Source organism: Alosa sapidissima, chromosome 7, assembly GCF_018492685.1.
Source record: "Alosa sapidissima isolate fAloSap1 chromosome 7, fAloSap1.pri, whole genome shotgun sequence".
In the NCBI taxonomy this organism is placed as follows: domain Eukaryota; kingdom Metazoa; phylum Chordata; class Actinopteri; order Clupeiformes; family Clupeidae; genus Alosa; species Alosa sapidissima.
This window is the reverse complement of record NC_055963.1, coordinates 11,962,171-11,982,170: the sequence shown is the minus strand read 5'-3', so window position 1 is coordinate 11,982,170 and position 20,000 is coordinate 11,962,171. Positions and strand designations below refer to the sequence as shown.

General features: G+C 43.0%; 2 protein-coding genes across 2 annotated transcripts in view; one reads left to right on the top strand and one right to left on the bottom strand.

Moving 5' to 3' along the window:
- b4galt5 (UDP-Gal:betaGlcNAc beta 1,4- galactosyltransferase, polypeptide 5) overlaps nucleotides 1-12,407 on the bottom strand; it is a 42,293-nt gene extending 29,886 nt beyond the window's left edge. Inside the window, exon 1 of the mRNA XM_042096828.1 lies at nucleotides 11,837-12,407. Within this exon, the coding sequence (XP_041952762.1) occupies nucleotides 11,837-11,942 (106 nt within the window). The 5' untranslated portion in view covers nucleotides 11,943-12,407. The remainder of the gene's footprint in view (nucleotides 1-11,836) is intronic.
- Nucleotides 12,408-15,109: 2,702 nt separating this feature from the next.
- The window catches only part of slc9a8 (solute carrier family 9 member 8), a 38,087-nt gene continuing 33,196 nt past the window's right edge, over nucleotides 15,110-20,000 (top strand). The window contains exons 1-4 of the mRNA XM_042096827.1: nucleotides 15,110-15,450; nucleotides 15,826-16,004; nucleotides 17,075-17,155; nucleotides 18,339-18,397. Coding sequence (XP_041952761.1) covers nucleotides 15,212-15,450; nucleotides 15,826-16,004; nucleotides 17,075-17,155; nucleotides 18,339-18,397 — 558 coding nt within the window. The 5' untranslated portion in view covers nucleotides 15,110-15,211. The remainder of the gene's footprint in view (nucleotides 15,451-15,825; nucleotides 16,005-17,074; nucleotides 17,156-18,338; nucleotides 18,398-20,000) is intronic.

The window sequence follows — 20,000 nt, the reverse complement described above, 5'->3', positions numbered from 1 at the left end:
CTTCTGTTATTATGACCAAGCTGTTATTCCTGCAACTCACGGAATAAACACTTCTACTTCCGCTCCACCACCCAAGCCCCCTGCCTACTCCACACTGCTGCCATCATCAAAATATCTGCTTTTCTATGCTTCTTCTTTCTCTTCTAGCTGCTATCTGTCTCTTTCTCCTTCATCATCATCATCATCATCATCTTCCCCCCAGCCTGGACCATTCCCATCCCACATGCCAGCTCTCTACATTGTGATCATCATCTCCTCTTTCTTTCCTTTCCTTCCTCCCTCCCTCTCTGCCTGACTATCATCCTGCCTATGCAAGAGAGAGAGAGAGGTGTGTGTGGGTGTGTTCTGCAGGGTTTACTCTAGTTCAGGGCACTAGTTCAGGACCATAATTCCAGCCTTCAAATGTAACTCCGGAGTATAAGCATTAGCAACCTAGGGTCTATTTACAGTAATTAACAACTTCAAACTTTTGATTGAGAGCAAAATGACCTTAATCGGTGGCATTTTGAGTAAGGCCGTTTATTTGCTTTATCACTGAATGGGCTTACAGTGATGCTAACCAAGGTGCAACGTCGCTATTTTATACCAACAAAAATGCTCAACAAATCGAGTATGCCTAGGGTGCACATCTCGTAAAGAGTGCATGTAGAGAGCAACCATGTGTGCAGATGTATGCCAATTTTTTTATACCCCCCCCCCCCCTCCTCCACACACACACACACACACACAAGCTTTTACCCACACACGTTTAACCACATTTACACAAACACACTCTATCACACTCACTATCTTTCTCATTCTCTGACTCTCTCTCTCTCTTACACACACACATACACACACAGGAACACACACCCACACACTGGTTCTTATCTCTGCCCCTGTGCAGTCCTGCATCTTCTTTATAGTCATTTATTTCCTGGTTTATTATTACCCTGCGCTTGTGGCAGCTGGCCATTTTCAAATACACCATAAAACCGGAGGATTTTATTAGTGTCCCTGGCCTTGGTCAGTGTGCCGCCCTTCCCCTTAGACTGCTGGTTGGAGGAGACGCAAGGCACATTCGTCTTCCTGTAAATGAGTGGAGCCATAGTGCTCACACACCCAGTCGCAGTCACACACACACACACACTACACACACACATGCACTGTACAGACACTGTTTACCCATCACTAAGTGTGTGGTCTGTGTGATGATCATATAACAGAATGATCACCACGCACACACACACAAACACACACGACCAGTCCGCAGAGCATTCACTGAAGCAGGTGTGTTGTCTCATGTGCGAGCAATGTCAGTGTCCAGGTGAGCTGGCAAGCGGATGACTCATGCCGCCATGACAACAACGTCAACAGCCAGCTAAGACAGCCGGCATGACAACAAAAGGCAGACGCTGCTGGAATTGGTCAGGTTACACTACTAATCAGCCTCAGTGTGAGGCCATATGGCCTTTCAAAGCCACACATGCAGGTGTGTATGTGTGTTGTGTGTGTGTGTGGAGGGGATTATGTCATGTTATGTCAGATATAGGGATGTGAAAAAGCTTATGAGCAAAGAACATGAAAGACTGTGTGCATTGTTGTGTATGTGTTTGTGTATTTGACTTTGTCTGTGTGTGCATGTGTGTGTGTGTGTTTCTACGCTGTCCAGATGGTGTAAAGGGGGCAGTGCCTTCCGTGCGTCCTTTATGGCATTTCTCTATTTTAATAAGTGCTTTCACAAGTGAGCTTTTCTTTAGTGTCGAGCACAATGTGATAACAGTATAGGGCATGTGTGTCTAGGGTGGGTGGGTGTGTGTGTGTGTGTGTAAGTGTGCAAGTGCGTGTGTGAGAGGGAGAGTGGTTTCTACCACAACCTACTTTGCCCCTCTCTCCTGTTGGCATTTTGCTGATGACAGAGTTGTACTGCAGACTTTAACCCTGACATAAAATGGTTTCCTCCTTTATATAGCCACCTCATAAAAAACACAAATACTAACAGCAGAAACCTTTCAAACACAGGCTGGGAATAAAACATAACATCTTACTGGTGAAGTGAAGAAACATACGCAAATAAGAAACTGAATAATTAACATTGTGTGCTTCTCAGCATTTTATTCTGACAGAATTCAAAATCCGGTACATGGTATGCCCAGGGGAGTACACAACTTAGAAGCAGACATATTTGAAAACAACCAGTGATGAAAATTTTTGGATGTGTGCATGTGTGTGTGTGTGCGTGTGTGGGGGGGTGGGGTTGAGTTAGGGTCAAGGAAGTAGTGGAAAGCTAAGAGGATTTCCCCTGCTCTGCACCCCTTACCCCCTCCCCATGCCATAGTGACTTGCCTGGTTCGGATGATGTTTAACCAAATTCCATTGTTAATGCTGCGGCCAGTGTCACATGGCGGAGGCTCACAGCCCAAGGCTCAATCCTGATTACTTTCAATCAAGCCGCAGTCATGCAACTGGACAACTCGAGCCAACAGAGTTTCATGAAAAGTTTGTTCAAAGCGTGACAACTGCCCGTCTTTTCTTTTTAAAAGATCACAGATCAGTAACACATAATTCCTTGACTTGACTTTCTTATTCTGTCTCAGTCATGCAACTGAACAATTCAGGCCATAAAAAAAAAAGAAAATAGTTAAAAAGAGACATTGCTGATTATTTGGTGTTGTGGGCCTAATCATGGGTGAAACACATGAAATCAGGCTGGCCATACTATAACAGGAACTGGAACTATAACTGAACCATAATAGGGGATAAATGACATAATTTCAAAATTCAAAAGTGGCTGTGGTAAATGGTAGTAGCAATGCCTACAATAAAAAAATGCAGTCGGAAGAATGTGTAAATATGTGTATAGCAAAGGTAGGCCTATATACATTGTTTCCTGACTGCTGATGCTGTTTATTGTCAGTTTGTAAAGTTTAGGCGAAGTAGGACGTAACATTAGGAATCCTTGATCAATGTGATTGGTTAGGCCGGACCAATGATTTCATAGTTAGCGCAAAGTCGTCGTCTGTCACCATGTTAGCGTTGGAAACGTTTCCCAATTGTGAGTCCCCATACTCTATTCACAAAGTGAATGAGTCCTGTTTTAACCAGGACAGCCTGCTTGATAACCCCAAGAGAAATGCTCTCAAGGGCTGCTCTGTTGGTGATGCTGTTTTTTAACGCATGAAGGTTGCTTTGTTGGCGATTTAGTTTTTTGTTGCTTTGGTTCTGTAGTTGGGCATTCAGGCTTCTGACAGCGCATGTGGTACTGTAAAGTAGGGCCATTACGGATCCTGGGTACAACATGCCGTGCTTTTTGCGACAGCCACCAGCCAACCGTGCAATGTTGTTGTATCGAGCATCATGTGCAATTTTAAATAGATTTGGTTGTTGATTAGCTCCTATGGGAAATCCCCTACCTACAGCACAAGGAAGTGAACACCTCCCCTGTGTATATCTGAAATGGTTTCAACAATCACTTAACAGGAACTCTCTGTGATTGACTAATGGCTTCAGATCCAATGGGCTGTATTTTGGGCACCAGCGCATGGCGTAAAGTTCGTTATTTACCCGCGCAAAGTTTAATTCGGTATTATACACGTTTATTTTTTAAACATTGCGCCCAGGGGTGTAGCAATTAACAACCTAGGGAAGGGACTAGCGCATTGTCTAAAAATCGCTATCATACACCACCTAAACCTGGTCAGAAGTCAATGGCGAGTTGTTCATATGCTATTTTAAGAGCGCATGTCAACAGTCATATTGGCAGGTGCACGCACCATCCTTCTATCATTCATGAACGCACACCAGCGCACGTCCATGCAAAGCATTACAAATTGCACGATTACAATGGGAAACATAATTAGAATAAAGATATTATGAAATACTGTACATCTCATGATGAGTAGTTATTCACCATCATTTGCAAATTGGTAATGATGGTTAAAAGTGATTAGGGGAGAGGCGAGAGACACGTATGGAGCACAGCTGAAGACACACTGTCACGAGATATAAGCAACTCCTCTGCAGGATAAATGTTGTTTTATTCAGTCATTTGAACAACATTAGGGTAAGTGTTGCTTTTTCCAGCCTATGTTTTCGGTGGTAACCCATTGTCAGTCAATAGTGAAAGTAACTGCATATAACTGTCTTGTCGTTGACTGACTCCTTGGTGAAGTTAGTTTCACTTTGCCAATGAGTTCAAATAATAGACGAGTGCAAATGCGTGAAGGCTATGCTAGGTTTTAGTAAAGCATGGTTTAAGAATAACTATTAGGGATGCACGATATATTGGCGGCCGATATATTATTAGCCGATAAATGAAACAATGAAAATATTATTATCGGTCCAATAACAGAATTCTGGCCGATAATTTGCGCCAATATTTTTTTAAGTCCTAATTTAGGCCTACGTAAGGTCCGTCTGGCTACACTGAGCTACTTGAGCTTGGTTGGCTATACTTTTCCCTCAATATAATGTCAGCGGTGTGAATGTATTTCACCACTCTAACAAAATCTGTGGATATGCGTTCATTTGGGAATCTGTGCATCTCAAAATCCTCTCGTGAATGATCCGCCATTTAACCTTAACAGAGCGGATCTCAGCCCTATCTAGAGCCGTCTTGTGCTGGTGTGTTTGCACTTTACCGCACTGGTCGGGGAAACAAATAAACAAACTCGTTAGTGGGACGAGTACATAAGTAGGCCTAGTTCTAAGTTGTGTTTTAGTATTATATTTGCATTACTTTAGCTTGGGTTTTGTATTATTACCTAGAAATATGCTAACCATTCGTGCTTCAATTCCAGACAGGTCAATAAGTTATTAAAACCTTCGGGGCTAACTCCTTTCATTTCTGCTGCAGCAGGTTGTGCGCAACAGAGTAGACGGACATAAGATACAGTCTGAGGAGTTGCAGCTTTATTCAGTTACCTAGCCTGGCGGGCCATCCTATATCATTGAAATGTATAGTCTGGAATCGAACCATTCACCTTGCTTAATCCAAGGGGCGGGCAGAGAATTGTCTTTCAAAGCAAATGCAATAGGCCAGCGCTACGACCATATCCGTATCCGGTCGGCAAAACGGCAAATACATCCTTCTTCGAAAGGAATGACTTAAGTGCATTGTGTTGCTCAACTTTCAAAGAAAAGCACAAGTCCAACTCCTCCAAAGTTGACGCCAACGCCAATTCAAACAACCGCTCTTCGTTCGCCATAGCCACCTTCCTTGTTGTTCACCGTCGCAGGACTGTCGTTATCCTGTTAAGCCCGCCTTAAGACTCAAAAACAACAAAAACAAAATAGAGCGCTGTGATTGGATGAAGTCCACGGCGTCAGCCAATAGAAATCCCTATGGTTTGATACTAGACGTACAGGCTGAGCAAATTAATTTGCCGCCGCTAGGGTGCGTCTAGATTTCTAGGCTATCAGTTACCCGCAGTTGAAACTAAACCTAAGTTTCCCTCACAAACTCTGATTTGGTCGCTATACTGTAGCTTATTCCAAGCTGAGCCGTTTATGAGCGTTTAGTCCTAAATGAAAACGATTCAAACTCTCTAGCCACTCACTCGCAATTCACTGATGTCAGGTTCACTTAAAGGAGCCACACATACTGTAGGGCTAGGCTACTGTTATGTTGTTGACTGCCGTACTATTGAGGACTATTATGAGTTCTGTCCATCATTTGGTGGTAGGTAAAATTACTGCAATAAAATTATGCTTATTAAATGCTTTCCCCAAATCACTTTTCACAATTTTTTTTCAAGAGTAATATTATCGGTTATCGTATCGGTATCGGCCACAATAAACCAATAAATATCGGTTATCGTTATCGGCCCTAAAATTCAATATCGGTGCATCTCTAATAACTATTCCATACGGTCTCACAAGCAGCCTCCTTTGAATGCCAAAATACCAATGCATTTATTTGACATATCGCGCTTTGCGCCGGTAAAGGGAATGACAGATGTCATTCTCATTGGTTTAAAATGGTGTTACGCCCCAAACACACCCATATGACTGATTAAAAAACTAGGAACACCTTGTTGCGCCATGCGCTCGACGTTTGATAACGAAACCCCTCCCAATGTGAACTGGACATCCTACTAAATTTGAATAGACTTTTGACGAGTGACGATGCACTTTAGAATGTCATGATAGGTCCCAGAATGTTTTCTAGTTTCTCCTAGCAAAGATCACTCCCAAGTTCTACAAGCAATCTAAGCTTAGCAACAGTAACCTATTAGCACAGTTGTTGCTATGACAGAGGACGCTGGAATGAAAAGCTGTGGAGTCCACACAGTGAGGCCAACAACAAGCCTGACCCTTTGTTGACCACATGCACAATGTGCAAAGCAGGGAAATTTAACTACAGTGTAATAATAACATTCAGGCTACACCATACCTTCCTGTTTTTGCTGCCTGTTTTGTTCACTTAATGATGATATAACCATTTTAATAATCTCTAGAAAACCTTAAAGTACACACAGTAAGCAAATGAAACACGTGGTAAAAATGCAGCCTCGCACATATTAGTGGTGTCATCAATGATGCTAACCCTTCTAGTTGAGGATTAACCATGGACATTAGTACTTGTCAAAGGACTAGTTCATAAAGATATTCGTTAAATGCATTTTTGGCAGGGACGTCACTAGACATTTGAGCTTAGAGGGAGCTAAGCCATCACAAGAGGGGTCTAGTACCCACTGAACACTGAATATATAGCTGCCACAATTTTATTTTCTTCAGTTGGCATGAACATGTTTTTATTCAGTTTGTTGGTAGGCATTTCACGTCAAGTACTTAGCTTACTATTTTAAAAAAACAGGAGGGTCATAAGATTTTGTGATGACACAGATGGTTGCAGTTTGGTGATGCCATCAATTATGTGTGTGTGTGTGTGTGTGTGTGTGTGTGTGTGCGTGTGTGGCATAATGTACAAGCTACAGTAAGGGCTTGCATTGCCAATACAACATGACATTTTTTCACAAAACAACCAGACAGCAACATGTGGGGAAATGAGGTAAGAGACACCTACAGTACCTGGTGTGATTATACCTAATTCTTATAATCCCCTCTTACTGTAATATTACATTTGGGTCTTCAGGGCTTGTCCAGTTACGCCCAAGTACAGCATATGAGACTGACAAACTTTTAAAGGAAGGAACATACAATTAACCTTTAAACACTGTTCGTTGCTACCCCCCTTAACTATTCTACATTATACCATGAGTTCCGGCATGCTATGAAAATATCATTAAACTTTCAAACACGGGTACAGGCAGGACATGGCTACAGACACATCCCAAAACAATCACAATGCCAGAAAATGTGGCAACCCACTGCTATAGAAAACAGTAACAAGCCTGCATGAATCTCCTCAGAGTGTGTGGGTGTGTTTGTGTTTGTGTGTGTGTGTCAGGGTTTCTGTTTTCCGGTAATTACCGGACATTGGCCGGAAAAAAAATGAAATGTCCGACAAAATTAAATCTCTCCGGTCAAATTGTCCGATTGAAATTGGCTAATAATCCCGTCCCCCTAACGCAATCTGAATTTGAGAATAAGCCTTAAAATGTAAGCCTATATTAAAGCAATACGTCCTCTGGCTATGTTTTTAAATGTACAGGCTCTACCGTTTGAAAGCTATTAAACAAGACGCATAGCCTGCTGCATTTCAAATAGGAAGCGCACGCTTATGTTAAACAACGAACAAATGAGTGAGGCGGTTCAAACATGGCCAGGCCCAGGCAGAGTAGCCTTAAAAGTTTTTTCAGAGGCCAGACGCGATGGATGAAGATAAAATTGGTAACGTCTGAAGCCTCAGATGTCCGCTCAACTCCACCACCACCAGATAAAAAGCAGAAGTGTCGGGCGCTGTCGGAATCATGACGTTGGAAGTGGTTGCGGGGTTGCGGCCGCTCCAAGACACTATCATTCTCCGTGTACACTGGACATGCAACTGTGTTCTGTACCCAAAGTATACAGTAGGCCTATGCTTTCCCTGTCTATGATCTGCAGGGTTAGGGCCTCCTCGACGAGGAGATTGCTGGTCCGCGGATAATTTCCGGCACAATTAAACGGTATCATTGAACCGCGGACCGAAAGAAAAAGAAACTAAACATTTCCCAGAATAGGTAACATTTCTTAATTTATTGTTATCAAATAAAGAGGCATAGCCTTAGGGGGTAGTGGTGTGAGCGCTCATTCTTGCGTGTGCACATCTGTGCAAGTTAAACAGTGGAACCACTGGAGATAACGTGGGTAGCAGCAACAAACAACATAGCCTTTTTAAAACAATGAATGAAGCGGACTCTTGCTGTCCATGAAAACATAGATACTAGCTAGATCTTGTTAGGCATGTTTACGTAAGTTAGGCTAATGAACATGTTGCCTTCTATTCAGCCTGATTATGTCATTCTTTAAGCTACAACCTGTCTCCAGTTTTCCTCAACTAACCCTAACTAGGCATATGACCGGCATTTGACCGGCATATCATCAAAATGTCCGGAAAACAAAACCTCTGCCGGTCACTGACCGGCACCATTTTTTTCCTAGCGGAAACTTTGATGTGTGTGTGTGTGTGTGTGGCAACCTGGCATGGGGAGAAGCCCCACTTGATTTGGCTGTTTGCAAACTGTGTGTACGCACCCAATCGATGGCTGCCGACCTGAACTTTTAAGTGTAACTCAGGGTCTTTTTCTGCATTAAAACACATCAATAGAGACAGTATTTTTTGTTGATCAACCACTACAGAGCTTGCTCCGGTATACGCTATAGCCCCAAATCACGAAGCACCAACAACGTAGTTTATTACAGAAGACTGTTAACACTTACCAATTGTCCCCCTACCAGCTCCCCCAACCCTAGCACGGAGAACAGATTAACCAAATGTGACAGCACAACGAATCCTTGTGATACTGGGTTGGAGGAGCTGGGGGGACAGTTGGTAAGTGTTCTTAACAGTCTTCTGTAATAAACTCGCTAACTACGTTGTTGGTGCTTCGTGATTTGGGGAAAAATAGTTGCCTCCATGGCTTATTTGATGTGTTTTAATGCAGAAAGCTCTAAAACAGCACAAAGTGGCCGAGTGTTACCCTAAATAGTGCAGCATTACCACAACTTGATCAGCTGAAACGAGCGCACCAGCACATTCCCAGCACTGTATGTTTGTGCCTGCAGAAACAGATATTCTACTTCTATGTTTTTAGAAATAGAAATGTCCTCTTTGTAGCTGTGGAACTACTTCAAATGGCATATCTACCGTCTCTCTCTCTCTCTCCCTCCCTGTTTCTCTCTCCTGCTCTCTCTGTTTCTGTCTCCTGCTCTCTCATTCTCTCTTTCTTCCAGACAATGAGCGTGCTGCTCCTGGGATGCAGGGAAGCACCTGGGTTCTCCCAGGCCCAGGCGCCTATAAATAGGGGCACTCGCTGTAATGTGCTCCAGCACGATCCTCCCAGGTTTTAATTAAATAAAACGACTAAAACTATTGCAATCAAACCCCAGCTGTGGCTGGCGTCCGCAGGGGAGGAGGATGGGGGGGGGGGGGGGGGGTGCTGAGCTTATGGCAGACAAAGAAGAGATAGATAAAGAGAAAGAGAAAGAGTGAGAAAACATGACAGACAGAATGATAGAAGAAAAGAGGGGAGAAAGAGAGAGAGGGTAGACTGAAACAGAGATTGAGGAAGGGTGTGTGTGTGTGTGTGTGAGAGAGAGAGAGAGAGAGAGAGAGAGATGGGATAAGAGCAGAATTAGTGAGGGCACGCGAGAGAACAGAGAGAACAGAGCAGAGAGAGAGAAAGAGAGAGAGAATATGAGAAGACCAGGGACTAGAAAGTGAAAACCTAGTAGTTTGTTTTTCCATATTTCGTATACTTAAGTGAAAGGCTTAACCAAGTTCGTTGACTTGGCCAGACAGTTCAAAGAGGATAGATGCCAACATTGCTCCACCAAAATCTAGTAGCGTCAGGCAGGCAGCAATACAAGCCTGATCACTCTGCTTTTGCTTAATTAATAAACTGGCCTGAGTGGAACTTGTATCATTTTTTAAAGACACCTTTCAATCACGGGCATCCATTAGGGGGTGGGTTGGGGTGGTTGGATGGTGTGTGTGTGTGTGTGTGTAGGGGGTGGGGTTGGGAGGTTGGATGGTGTGTGTGTGTGTGTGTGTGTGTGTGTGTAACTCACAGCCAAAAATGCAATCATTAATAATTGAAGCACAGAGTTGAGTGCCGCTCTATTCACCAAAAAAGGATTGTTAGTTCCCTACAATCGTTTTTTCAGTATCTTAGTGTTGCCAATATTTGCTAAAGGCTGAAGTATCCCTGAACCTTTATGTGTCATGTGTATTGTTGGTTTTTCGTAAATGTTTCACAGAGATTTACAGCTAGGCGCTTTACTCTCCCTTCCCAAGATCCATCCAAGGGGACCTGAAGAAAACTGAGAAAGTAAAAAATTCTCCAACCTCTATATTGTATATACTGGGCAAAAAAAAAACAGACCATAAATGTTCTGTTCCCTCTTGTAAATTGATGGCAGTCATCATTGGCCCTTAGATGTAAATTCAACACAAGACATGACTGAGAAAGGTAGCTACAGACATAATCAGTATCACTGAGCACCATGGCCAATCAGTCAGGTTAAATTACCTCAGGGAATCACTCTCTCACCTCACTTTTTTCTGCCTCTCTCTCTCTCTCTCTCTCAAGTACAATCTTAAGGCAGTGGTTAAGGGAAGGTAATACTAATTCTTGTTGACAGTAAGAGGCCAAGAAATTGAATCATAAGATTCAGTAGCCTGCATGTGAATCACCTCTACAGAATCATAGCCTGGGCTACTATCAGCATAAACATAACCTTAATGAACAAGCCCAGAGATAAGGATTTACTATATCCGACATGCCTATCTTTTCTTTTTTATCTCTCATATCTGCACTATTAAGGCTATTGACTTCAGTGACAACCATCTACTTTGCCCTTCAGGGAGACTTTCGGGAAGTCTCATGAGAATGGGATAGCCTATGAGGTCAGCATGGTCGAGCTCAATATGTTGTTGTTGAGTGACTGGTGATGGAGCGCGAGAAACGTTATGAATGGTCATGAGATTTCCTGCTCTGCGTGGGGTAGTACATCCCTGACCCATGGCCTGGACCTGCCGATTAAAAAGGAACTCATGCCCCCAAGTATTCAAACGCACAACCATGGTAACCCTCTTACGATAGTCAGAGTCCATCCTTGAATCACTTACATAATTCAGTATCATAAAGAGCCATGCCATTGGCTGCGCATATGCAACGCGACGGCTTGAGACACCTGATTAATAGACCCGCGATACAAAATTGGCTTCATACTAAGCGGATAGCCTGGTGTAGGCTATGCCCAGTCGAGCCTCGTGGGCAACGCTAAGTCAACAGCTCCTTGCTCACAAACAGATTCATGAAATATTATTTTAAAATATGTGACCACAAAAACATCATAAACAGTAGTGATGTTTTTATTGACGTCGCTCTGACAGCGCAGCGGTTCAAGCTGCTCCCACAAGGATGGTGAGGGGAACATGAAGGTTCGAGACCGTGGGGTCAGATTCAGTTATCTATACCTATGGGAGAGAAACAATCAATCGCTTGGGAGTTTAAAGCATTTTAAAGCATTTATTACCAGCGTACTGAGGCCTACATCAAACGTGTGATAGGCTGCCGAGACCAATACTGTTACAGACGTCTTGGATTCGGTATAGATAGGCTAGATTTAACTACATCTTTGCCTAACATGACACATTTAAATTGGTTACATGCTGACAGGGGAGATAGCCACACTTATAGGCTACACACTGAGCTCGATAGAGATAAGTATAAAAACAAAACTGACTTACCTATACCGGGTGCCGAGTAGATGAAGTACAATGCGGAGGTGGAGAGGGAGAACAGGAATAATAGCCCTAGGAATGACCTTCTCCGAAATCTCAAATGTTTCGGCATTATATAGCTAGGTAACAAGACGCGAGTCCGTTTTCAGCAAGAGGAAGAGGCTACGGTATGCGGCTATGCTTTCGTTTGGTATGTTCTAAACATAAATTAAATATTTAAGTTTAAATTAGATGAGTATCTGTCAGGCAGGCTGCGACAGGGGCGGGCAAGCAAAGCGGGAAGTCCGTTCGACAGCGAGAAAACAGGAACGCGAGAAGGATTCTAAAATATCATCTGGTTCGCAGTGTCTTTCCGATGTTCCAGCGGTGGGTAAAGTCTTGATGTGTGAGACTCAAATGTCCAAATAGAACAGTTAACTGCGTTTAGGCAGTTAAGACTGTCGGTGTCCGTCTCAGTGAAATCTCATCATCGCGGTGTTGGAGATGGACACACACACACCCGCCCCTGCGTGGTAATGAATGGGCTGGACACAGTCGCCGCACTCCGCATATGAACCATACCTTCGTCATAGGGACCGTCGATAAGGCATCTTCACAATGCTGTCGCCTAGGGACCGTGTGTAAGTTATTCAGGGATTTCCCCAAACCCTGCTTGTTTTGTAGTCTACCCATTAGCCTACCTTTTTCTATTCTATTTTTTACATGATCTCATGTTCTTTGAGGAAGGATACATGAACATAAAATAACTGTTATGTTCATTGCTTCTTGTTTTGTCAATAAATAAATGAAAGTCGTAAAAGTAACAAGCGAAATTCAGTTTCAGATGAAAAAGCAGTATCTAGATGTAAAGCCCAGGCCTCATTTGTTGTGGAAATGAAATGAGCTGAGTTGTTTTGTTCAGGGTAATTCTGTGATAGGGTACTTGAGGGTAAATTAAGGCCTATCAGCTGACTTTCTATGAAGTGCTGCACACAAACTTGAGTTGAAAGGTGCAGTTAATATGTCACATTATAACATGATTATAAAATGTAAAATCGATCTCCAATTGCATTGGAGCTCACAAAAATCAATTGTTATTGATGATATAATAGCCTCTGCTATGATCCCAGCTTTTCTATCAGGTTGCAACTAATCTGATACCCTGAAGCCCGATAAGAAACTGGACATATAAACATGAGGAGTAAATAAATTGACAGGAAATGTCCAATGGATTTGTTTGAATTTCGGTAGCAGCTATTTGCTTCTGATCTTTTCAGTACTGCACACCCATAATGCCACTGAGCTGTGTTTTCCACTTACTCGTGACCACATCACTTGTTAAACAGCTGAAATAAAAACATCCATTAAAATGATGCTAAAGTAAATCTTCATAAAGCTCTCCTCTCAGTATCCAGTCATATGTAGCTGAGTAATACTAGTTGAACTTTATACATTACCAGCAATGGAAATATACACAATTTTCTATGGCAGTGGTCTCTGTATCTATATAGAGAAAAAAAAGCTTGTTTCAGTAACATCCGGCCAATCCTGACCTCGATAACCAAGCTATCAATCATGTATTTTAGCAATGGCTGTTATAGAGCAGATAACATGAAATGTAGGTGCATTTTGGTTTGTGTGTGTGTGTGTGTGTGTGTGTGTGTGTGTGTGTGTGTGTGTGTGTGTTTTGTGTTTGTGTGTTTGTTGTCATGTCCTCTGGGGAAAAACCTGACTCTACCCCTAAACGAATACACTATTATATTTCCTTGTGTCCTTTTCTTCTTGTGGTCCAAGGATTTGGCCGACCAAGATGCAAATATCCTCATTTAACTGGAAATCGCCTCAGTCAGTGTAATGTTATTAACCTTTGTACCACATGAATGACTATGACTGCAGAATATTTCACATATTGCTTCCTCCTTGACCACATCTGTCTCTGCCACATCAGTGTTTGGTGTAAATCTGTGATTAATACAAGACGTAATATGTCTCATAAGGAATTATGTTCTGTCAATCTTTTATTTTGTGGGAAAAAAGGTATTTTATGGTGCTGGTTTGTCACAAACAATGTTCCTGGGCATATTCAAATAGGCCTCAAGTCATAGTGGAAAACAATGGACAACCTTTGAGGTTGGGTTTACCCTCTATTAAAGTAGATAATTAAAACACAATGGGAGTTTGCCCCCAGCTGCTACCCTGGGTGCCAGGACTGAATCATGCATGGTTATGGCCACAAACTATTTATTTGTCAGGAATATTATTGTTGTCTAATTTTACAGATTACCGGTAGATATAACAACATAGATAGTTTTGTGCAGTCTGCTGTTAATCTTTCTTATTAAGAGAAGGAGTTGTATCAGGACTATAGAGTTAAGATAGTTTCTAAATCTGAATTATCTCCATGCAAAATTACAGATAAAACAGACAACATCAAAAATGAGACTCCATGCTGATATACATTTGTGCAACAATGTGAATGTGAACATCAAGTTATTGTTGTTTTTTTTCCATGACATGACTTTATTTAGCATGGTGGAATTGTGTTGTTTAGGTGGTTAAAATGTAGTGATTTACTAAGTTTACTAAGTAAGTTAGCTGCTTCAAAACGCAAAGCCTGAAGCAAGAAGTGAAACAAGAAGATATTGTGAAGTTTTTAAATATCCTTGATATTTATTGAGATGTGCACTGAGACTGTCTGATCTATTAATGCTCAAGAGGATCACAACTTGATTTCAATTAATTGGTATATTCTTCATCTGACTCAAAAAGACTCATCATTCTGTGAGCTATAAAGTAGGCCTATAGGCTATAGCTGCATGTTTCGACACAGTTCATCTGAAATATTACACCATGTGAAATTGGATTAAATTGCTTAAAAAAAAAAAGTGAAAGTCTTTCTCTGTATTTATTAGGCCATATGAAATGCAAGCTAAGAGATACTACGCTACGTGACTGAGAATCAGTTATGACAATTATTGGAAGGTTCTGAAATGTGCTCATTTGGAAACTAGCCTACAACTAAAGTCAAAGTGGGTTCGTGGAATCGTCACCGCGCTATGCTTTCTGGGAAATGTAGTATACTTCCTTTTAATTACGTCACCATGTTATTCGTGAAATATGTATGTAAAAGCATGGTATATACGTGATCGTATGCAAAATATCTTGTTTTCACAAATATAACAATATTTGAACATTTTCATTAGTCGACTTGGCTATCATTTAGCAAACATTAAGTCAATATGAAAGTGTAGAAACTACCATTCCCATCAGATTGTTTAACCAGGAAGTGGAAACCTTTGACGTGGTGCTGCTACAGCACAACAACATGACAGAGCTCACTGTAACATCAGCTCAGGACATGAAATGGACTTGAATCGGGAAAAATAGAGCTTTAAAGATTGTATGTTAAGGATGAGACCCTTGTATTGTTCCTTTGCGGTATATCTCATCGTGTGTTTCATAAAACCTCATTCTGGAGATGAAATCAAGGCACAGGATTCGGTTTTGGTTGTGCATAGGAGGGAAGACAACGCTGCAGCCAGCAAAGTGGACGATGACATTCAGCATTCCCCAAAATCGACAGACACGGACCCTTCACTCAACCTGCAGTCTCCCGCTGCACATGCCGAAAAGATTAATAGGTTTGTGTCCAGAGTCCAGTCCCTGACTATCTCCTAAGCGTTACAGTCGAACTGACCTGACGTGACGTGGACAAGTAACATATGTGCGTTAATTGTTTTAAAACTACGTGAGATAGCTTAGATTAACAAATATGTGAAGAGAGAAGTAGGTGAGATTTTACTTTTTTTGAAAGATAAACGTATTTTCTACTGCATAATGATGAAATGATGGCTAACTAAATATTTAACGTGACTGTCTGTTACAGTATGAATGCCTGTAAGGGATGTACCGGTATTTGGGATAGTAGGCCTAGGCTAATGTTTCTCAGTAGCCTAATGATAGTAAACTTACATCTTCCCATTAAACCCTCTACATGCTGTGTTGCATATGAGTAGACAGAATGACACAGAAAATTCCAGCAATGACACACTCCATCCCACCACCCATGCGACCAAGGCTGCAACGCCAGTTCCTCCGACAGTGAAGCCTATCTTACCAGTGCAGACTGGTGTCAAGGCCCAGGAGGAAGAGCAGTCCAGTGGAATGACCATCTTCTTCAGCCTGCTTGTTATTGGTCAGTTGAACCCTTAACCCCCCACCCTTCCTCCCTAATTGACCAAATCATAGAATACTTGAAGCCAGATTTCTGCCAGAATACCAGCATTGAACAAGGGAGTCTGTACAAAACATTACATCTTACATTGTTTAAGAAATTATTGTATCCAATATGTTACCACAGATGTTTTAGAAAGCATCATTAACAGTATTTAAAATACCATTGAATGACTAGGCAACATGTTGGGTCTTAGTTTATTGATGGCCAGTCCCAACCATAGCCTTCACTGCCACTAGTCACAGTCTGTGAAGGTGACACAAACACTCACCACACTGTAATGCACACCCAGTGTCAAACCGCACTTTCCTGTAAGCATTTTCTTGTTTCTCATGCGTTTTATTTCCACAGTTTTAAGAATCTACTCGGGATAGATGAAACATAGATCTGATAGATTATAAAAGAAAGATGAAAGACTCAAATCCAATAAAAAAATGATCATATTTAAACAATGGTCATACATGTGTCAATGTGTCATGGCAAAGTCCATACAGTCATGGGGTCATAAGTTGTTCTGACAGTTAATGTGGAATGACTTAGGTGAAGAGAAGGTGCTCTAGGTGATGTTACGCGGTTTCTAAGCTAAAACATTTTTTGTCACATACAGCAAACATCTCCTCACAATACGCTAGCTGCCTGTCCCCTGAATACACTGTAAAAAAAAACGCGTCGACAGCCCAGGCTCCAAAACAGCAACAAAAATAGCCTGGTTCAGGCCACACCAGGCTGTTTTTGTTGCCGTTCCAGGATGTTTTTGGAGCCTGGGCTGTCTACAGAGATGGCGTTGTTTACAGTGTATTCAGGAGACAGGCAGCTAGCAGATTGTGAGGAGATGTTTGCTGTATGTGACAAAAATATTCTATGAATGAAATGAAATTAACTCCTATTAGATGACTCAAATGAAACCTGTTGAGGAGTAAAATAAGCATAATATTAACACAATGATTAGCTTTCTTTCATAACATTGAAGGACTTTGAGAGATGAGGATTTGTTTCAAGACCCTGACTTTTTTTTTTGTCTGTTTGTGCAGGAATCTGCATCATATTGGTGCACTTGCTTATTAAGTTCAAGCTACACTTCCTTCCTGAGAGCGTGGCCGTGGTCTCACTGGGTAAGTGCTCATTCAGGATTATGGGAGTGTGCGCTGTGTGTTTCTTGGTGTTTTATGCCCTCAACGTTGTCTTCAAGGCAGCGCTGCCTGGAAGGTACTAGGGTTAGCCATGGGTTAGGGTTGGGGCTAGGTTTAGGGTTAGGTTTAGGATTAGGGTTAGGTTTAGGATTAGGTGCCTTTAAGTCAGCAGTGGCAGCGCTGCCTGGAAGAAGACGTTGGGGGCATAAAACACCATTGAGCGCGTTGTGTCTTGTCTCTTCTCTGGTACTGTAGATTTGTCCCCTCTCATAGCTGTTTGCATCATTCATGCACCTTCTTTGTTGTACCACTGCTCTGTCTGCCAAGCTAGTTCACGAGTAGTTCACTCTAGTGGCGAGTGGCCACGTCAATTTTAGATAAAATGTTGTAAAGAAACATGTTGCCACTCTACCGAGGAAAACACTTTTTGCAAGATACCATCGGTGAGATTGAAGATGTGAACTCAAAGGTTTGTGAGAGCTATTCTTCCTGAGTGTGTTTTCCTTGACGGATGGTTTCCTAGAGAGGAAACCCTTGTGTTCCTCTAAGGGAAAGCCCTCGTTTTTGCACGCGGAGGGTCAAGGACCCCTGAGAAAGTCCATAAAAACAATGCTTCCCATCTGTCGGCAGACGGATGACATGTAACTGTTGGCCACGGGCAGATAAAGCGGAGGTCGAGAGGAGGCTGAATCAGACTTCCTGTCTGAAGACTATAGTGCTCCTGCTCCTTCCTCTCTCTTTCTTTGCGTCCTTTCTCCCCTCATCCTGTCCCCTCATCCTCCTCAGACCATGACTCTCCCGTTTCTCTCACTTTTTCATGTCTTCAACTTTTCTGGCTGCCCTAATTGATTCTGAAACTGGAGGCCACCTTCCCCGGTCCTACCCGTTTTAAGCATATTAAACAATAGCTCCTTTTAAAAGGATTATGATAAGAAATTCCTTTATGCTCACAGCCTGTGTATTCACATAAAAGAGCCAGCCTGATAACACACATTCTAGTGGGGAATTCTAATTACACTGGTCATTGTCTCTACACCCCCCCCCCCCATCCCCACCCACCCACCCAATCCCTAACAATTTTAGAGCTTTTTGTCAAGGCTCCACATTTAGTCAAATTTAACTGGCCTCTAAAGGTGCCTTTTGTGCTTCTCCCCTTTCTCCGCAGGGATCCTCATGGGCGCCGTCATAAAGATCATCGAGTTTCAGGAGTTGGCCAACTGGAAGGTACAGTGCCTCCAAAGCCCGCTTATCTTCATGCCTCTCTCTCCCTCGTCCACCCGCACTTTGCAGCACTCTCCTCTCCTCTCCTCTCCTCCCCACTCCTCTCTTCTCTTATCTTCTCTTCTTCTCCCCTTTCTTCTCTCCTCCCCACTCTTCTCTTCTCTTCTCCTTGCCTCTCTCCTCTCCTCTCATCCCCACTCTTATCTTCTCTCCTCTCCTCTCCTCTCCTCTCCTCTTCTCTCTTCCCCACTCTTCTCTTCTCTTCTCCTTGCCTCTCTCCTCTCCTCTCATCCCCACTTCTATCTCCTCTCCTCTCCTCTCCTCTCCTCTCCTCTCCTCCCCACTCCTCTCCTCTTCTCTCTTCCCCACTCTTCTCTTCTCTTCTCCTTGCCTCTCTCCTCTCCTCTCCTCTCATCCCCACTTCTATCTTCTCTCCTCTCCTCTCCTCTCCTCTCATCCCCACTTCTATCTTCTCTCCTCTCCTCTCTTATCTTCTCTTCTCCTTGCCTCTCTCCTCTCCTCTCCTCCCCTCTCCTCTCCTCTCCTCTCTTATCTTCTCTTCCCCTTGCCTCTCTCCTCTCCTCTCATCCCTTCTCCTCTCCTCTCTTATCTTCTCTTCTCCTTGCCTCTCTCATCTCCTCTCCTCTCATCCCCACTTCTATCTTCTCTCCTCTCCTCTCCTCTCTTATCTTCTCTTCTCCTTGCCTCTCTCCTCTCCTCTCCTCTCCTCTCATCCCCACTTCTATCTTCTCTCCTCTCCTCATCCCCACTCCTCTCTTATCTTCTCTTCTCCTCACCTCTCTTCTCTCCTCTCCTCTCCTCCCCTAATACAGCAGACTTTGCACTTTTTTTTATTTTGATTCTTAGCGAGTATTAGTTCAGGCATTAATGGGCGGCCCTGTGCCTTGTAGTGGTCTCTCCTCTCCTTTCCTCATCCTCTCATAATACAGTGGATGTGCATTTGATGCTCCTGGGCTAAATCTCAGTTCGGTCCTGGGTTTCCTATGTAGAAAATCAGTCGAATAGGAGGCAGGTACCCTGCCATTTTAATGCCTTTCATACAACCAACACAACATGGGAGAACGTCTGCACTGCCCGATTGCATATAGAGACTGAACCCTGGTGTAAAAGGGGGATGTTCTTGGGGTGTTTGCCATCGACATGTTTGTACATGTGAGTCTCAATTGATGCATGTTTAATGCATGGAGGTGGTTCGACGGTGGAGTCTGCCAGACCTGCAGCTCCATCACGCTTGGCTGTGACGTGACGCGGTGTTGTTGCTGGCTCTCGGTTCCCGTTTTTTTTTCTCACCCCCACCGCTCTCTGCTCCACCTCCCCACCCATCTCTCTCTCTCTCTCTCTCTCTCTCTCTCTCTCTCTCTCTCTCTCTCTCTCTCTCTCTCTCTCATCCTCTCATCCTCCATCTCCCCTCATTATTTGCCTCTCCTTTGTTAGTGTACCCTTTTTTCTTCTCCTCTCGTAAATGGGCCTCTCTGTCCCCTCCTCTCTCTCCACCCCCCCCTCTTAGTCTCCCTCTTTTCTCTCCCTCTCATTTTTGGTTGTGCCCCCCTTTACCTTTTCTGTCTGTCTGCACAATGTCTCTCTG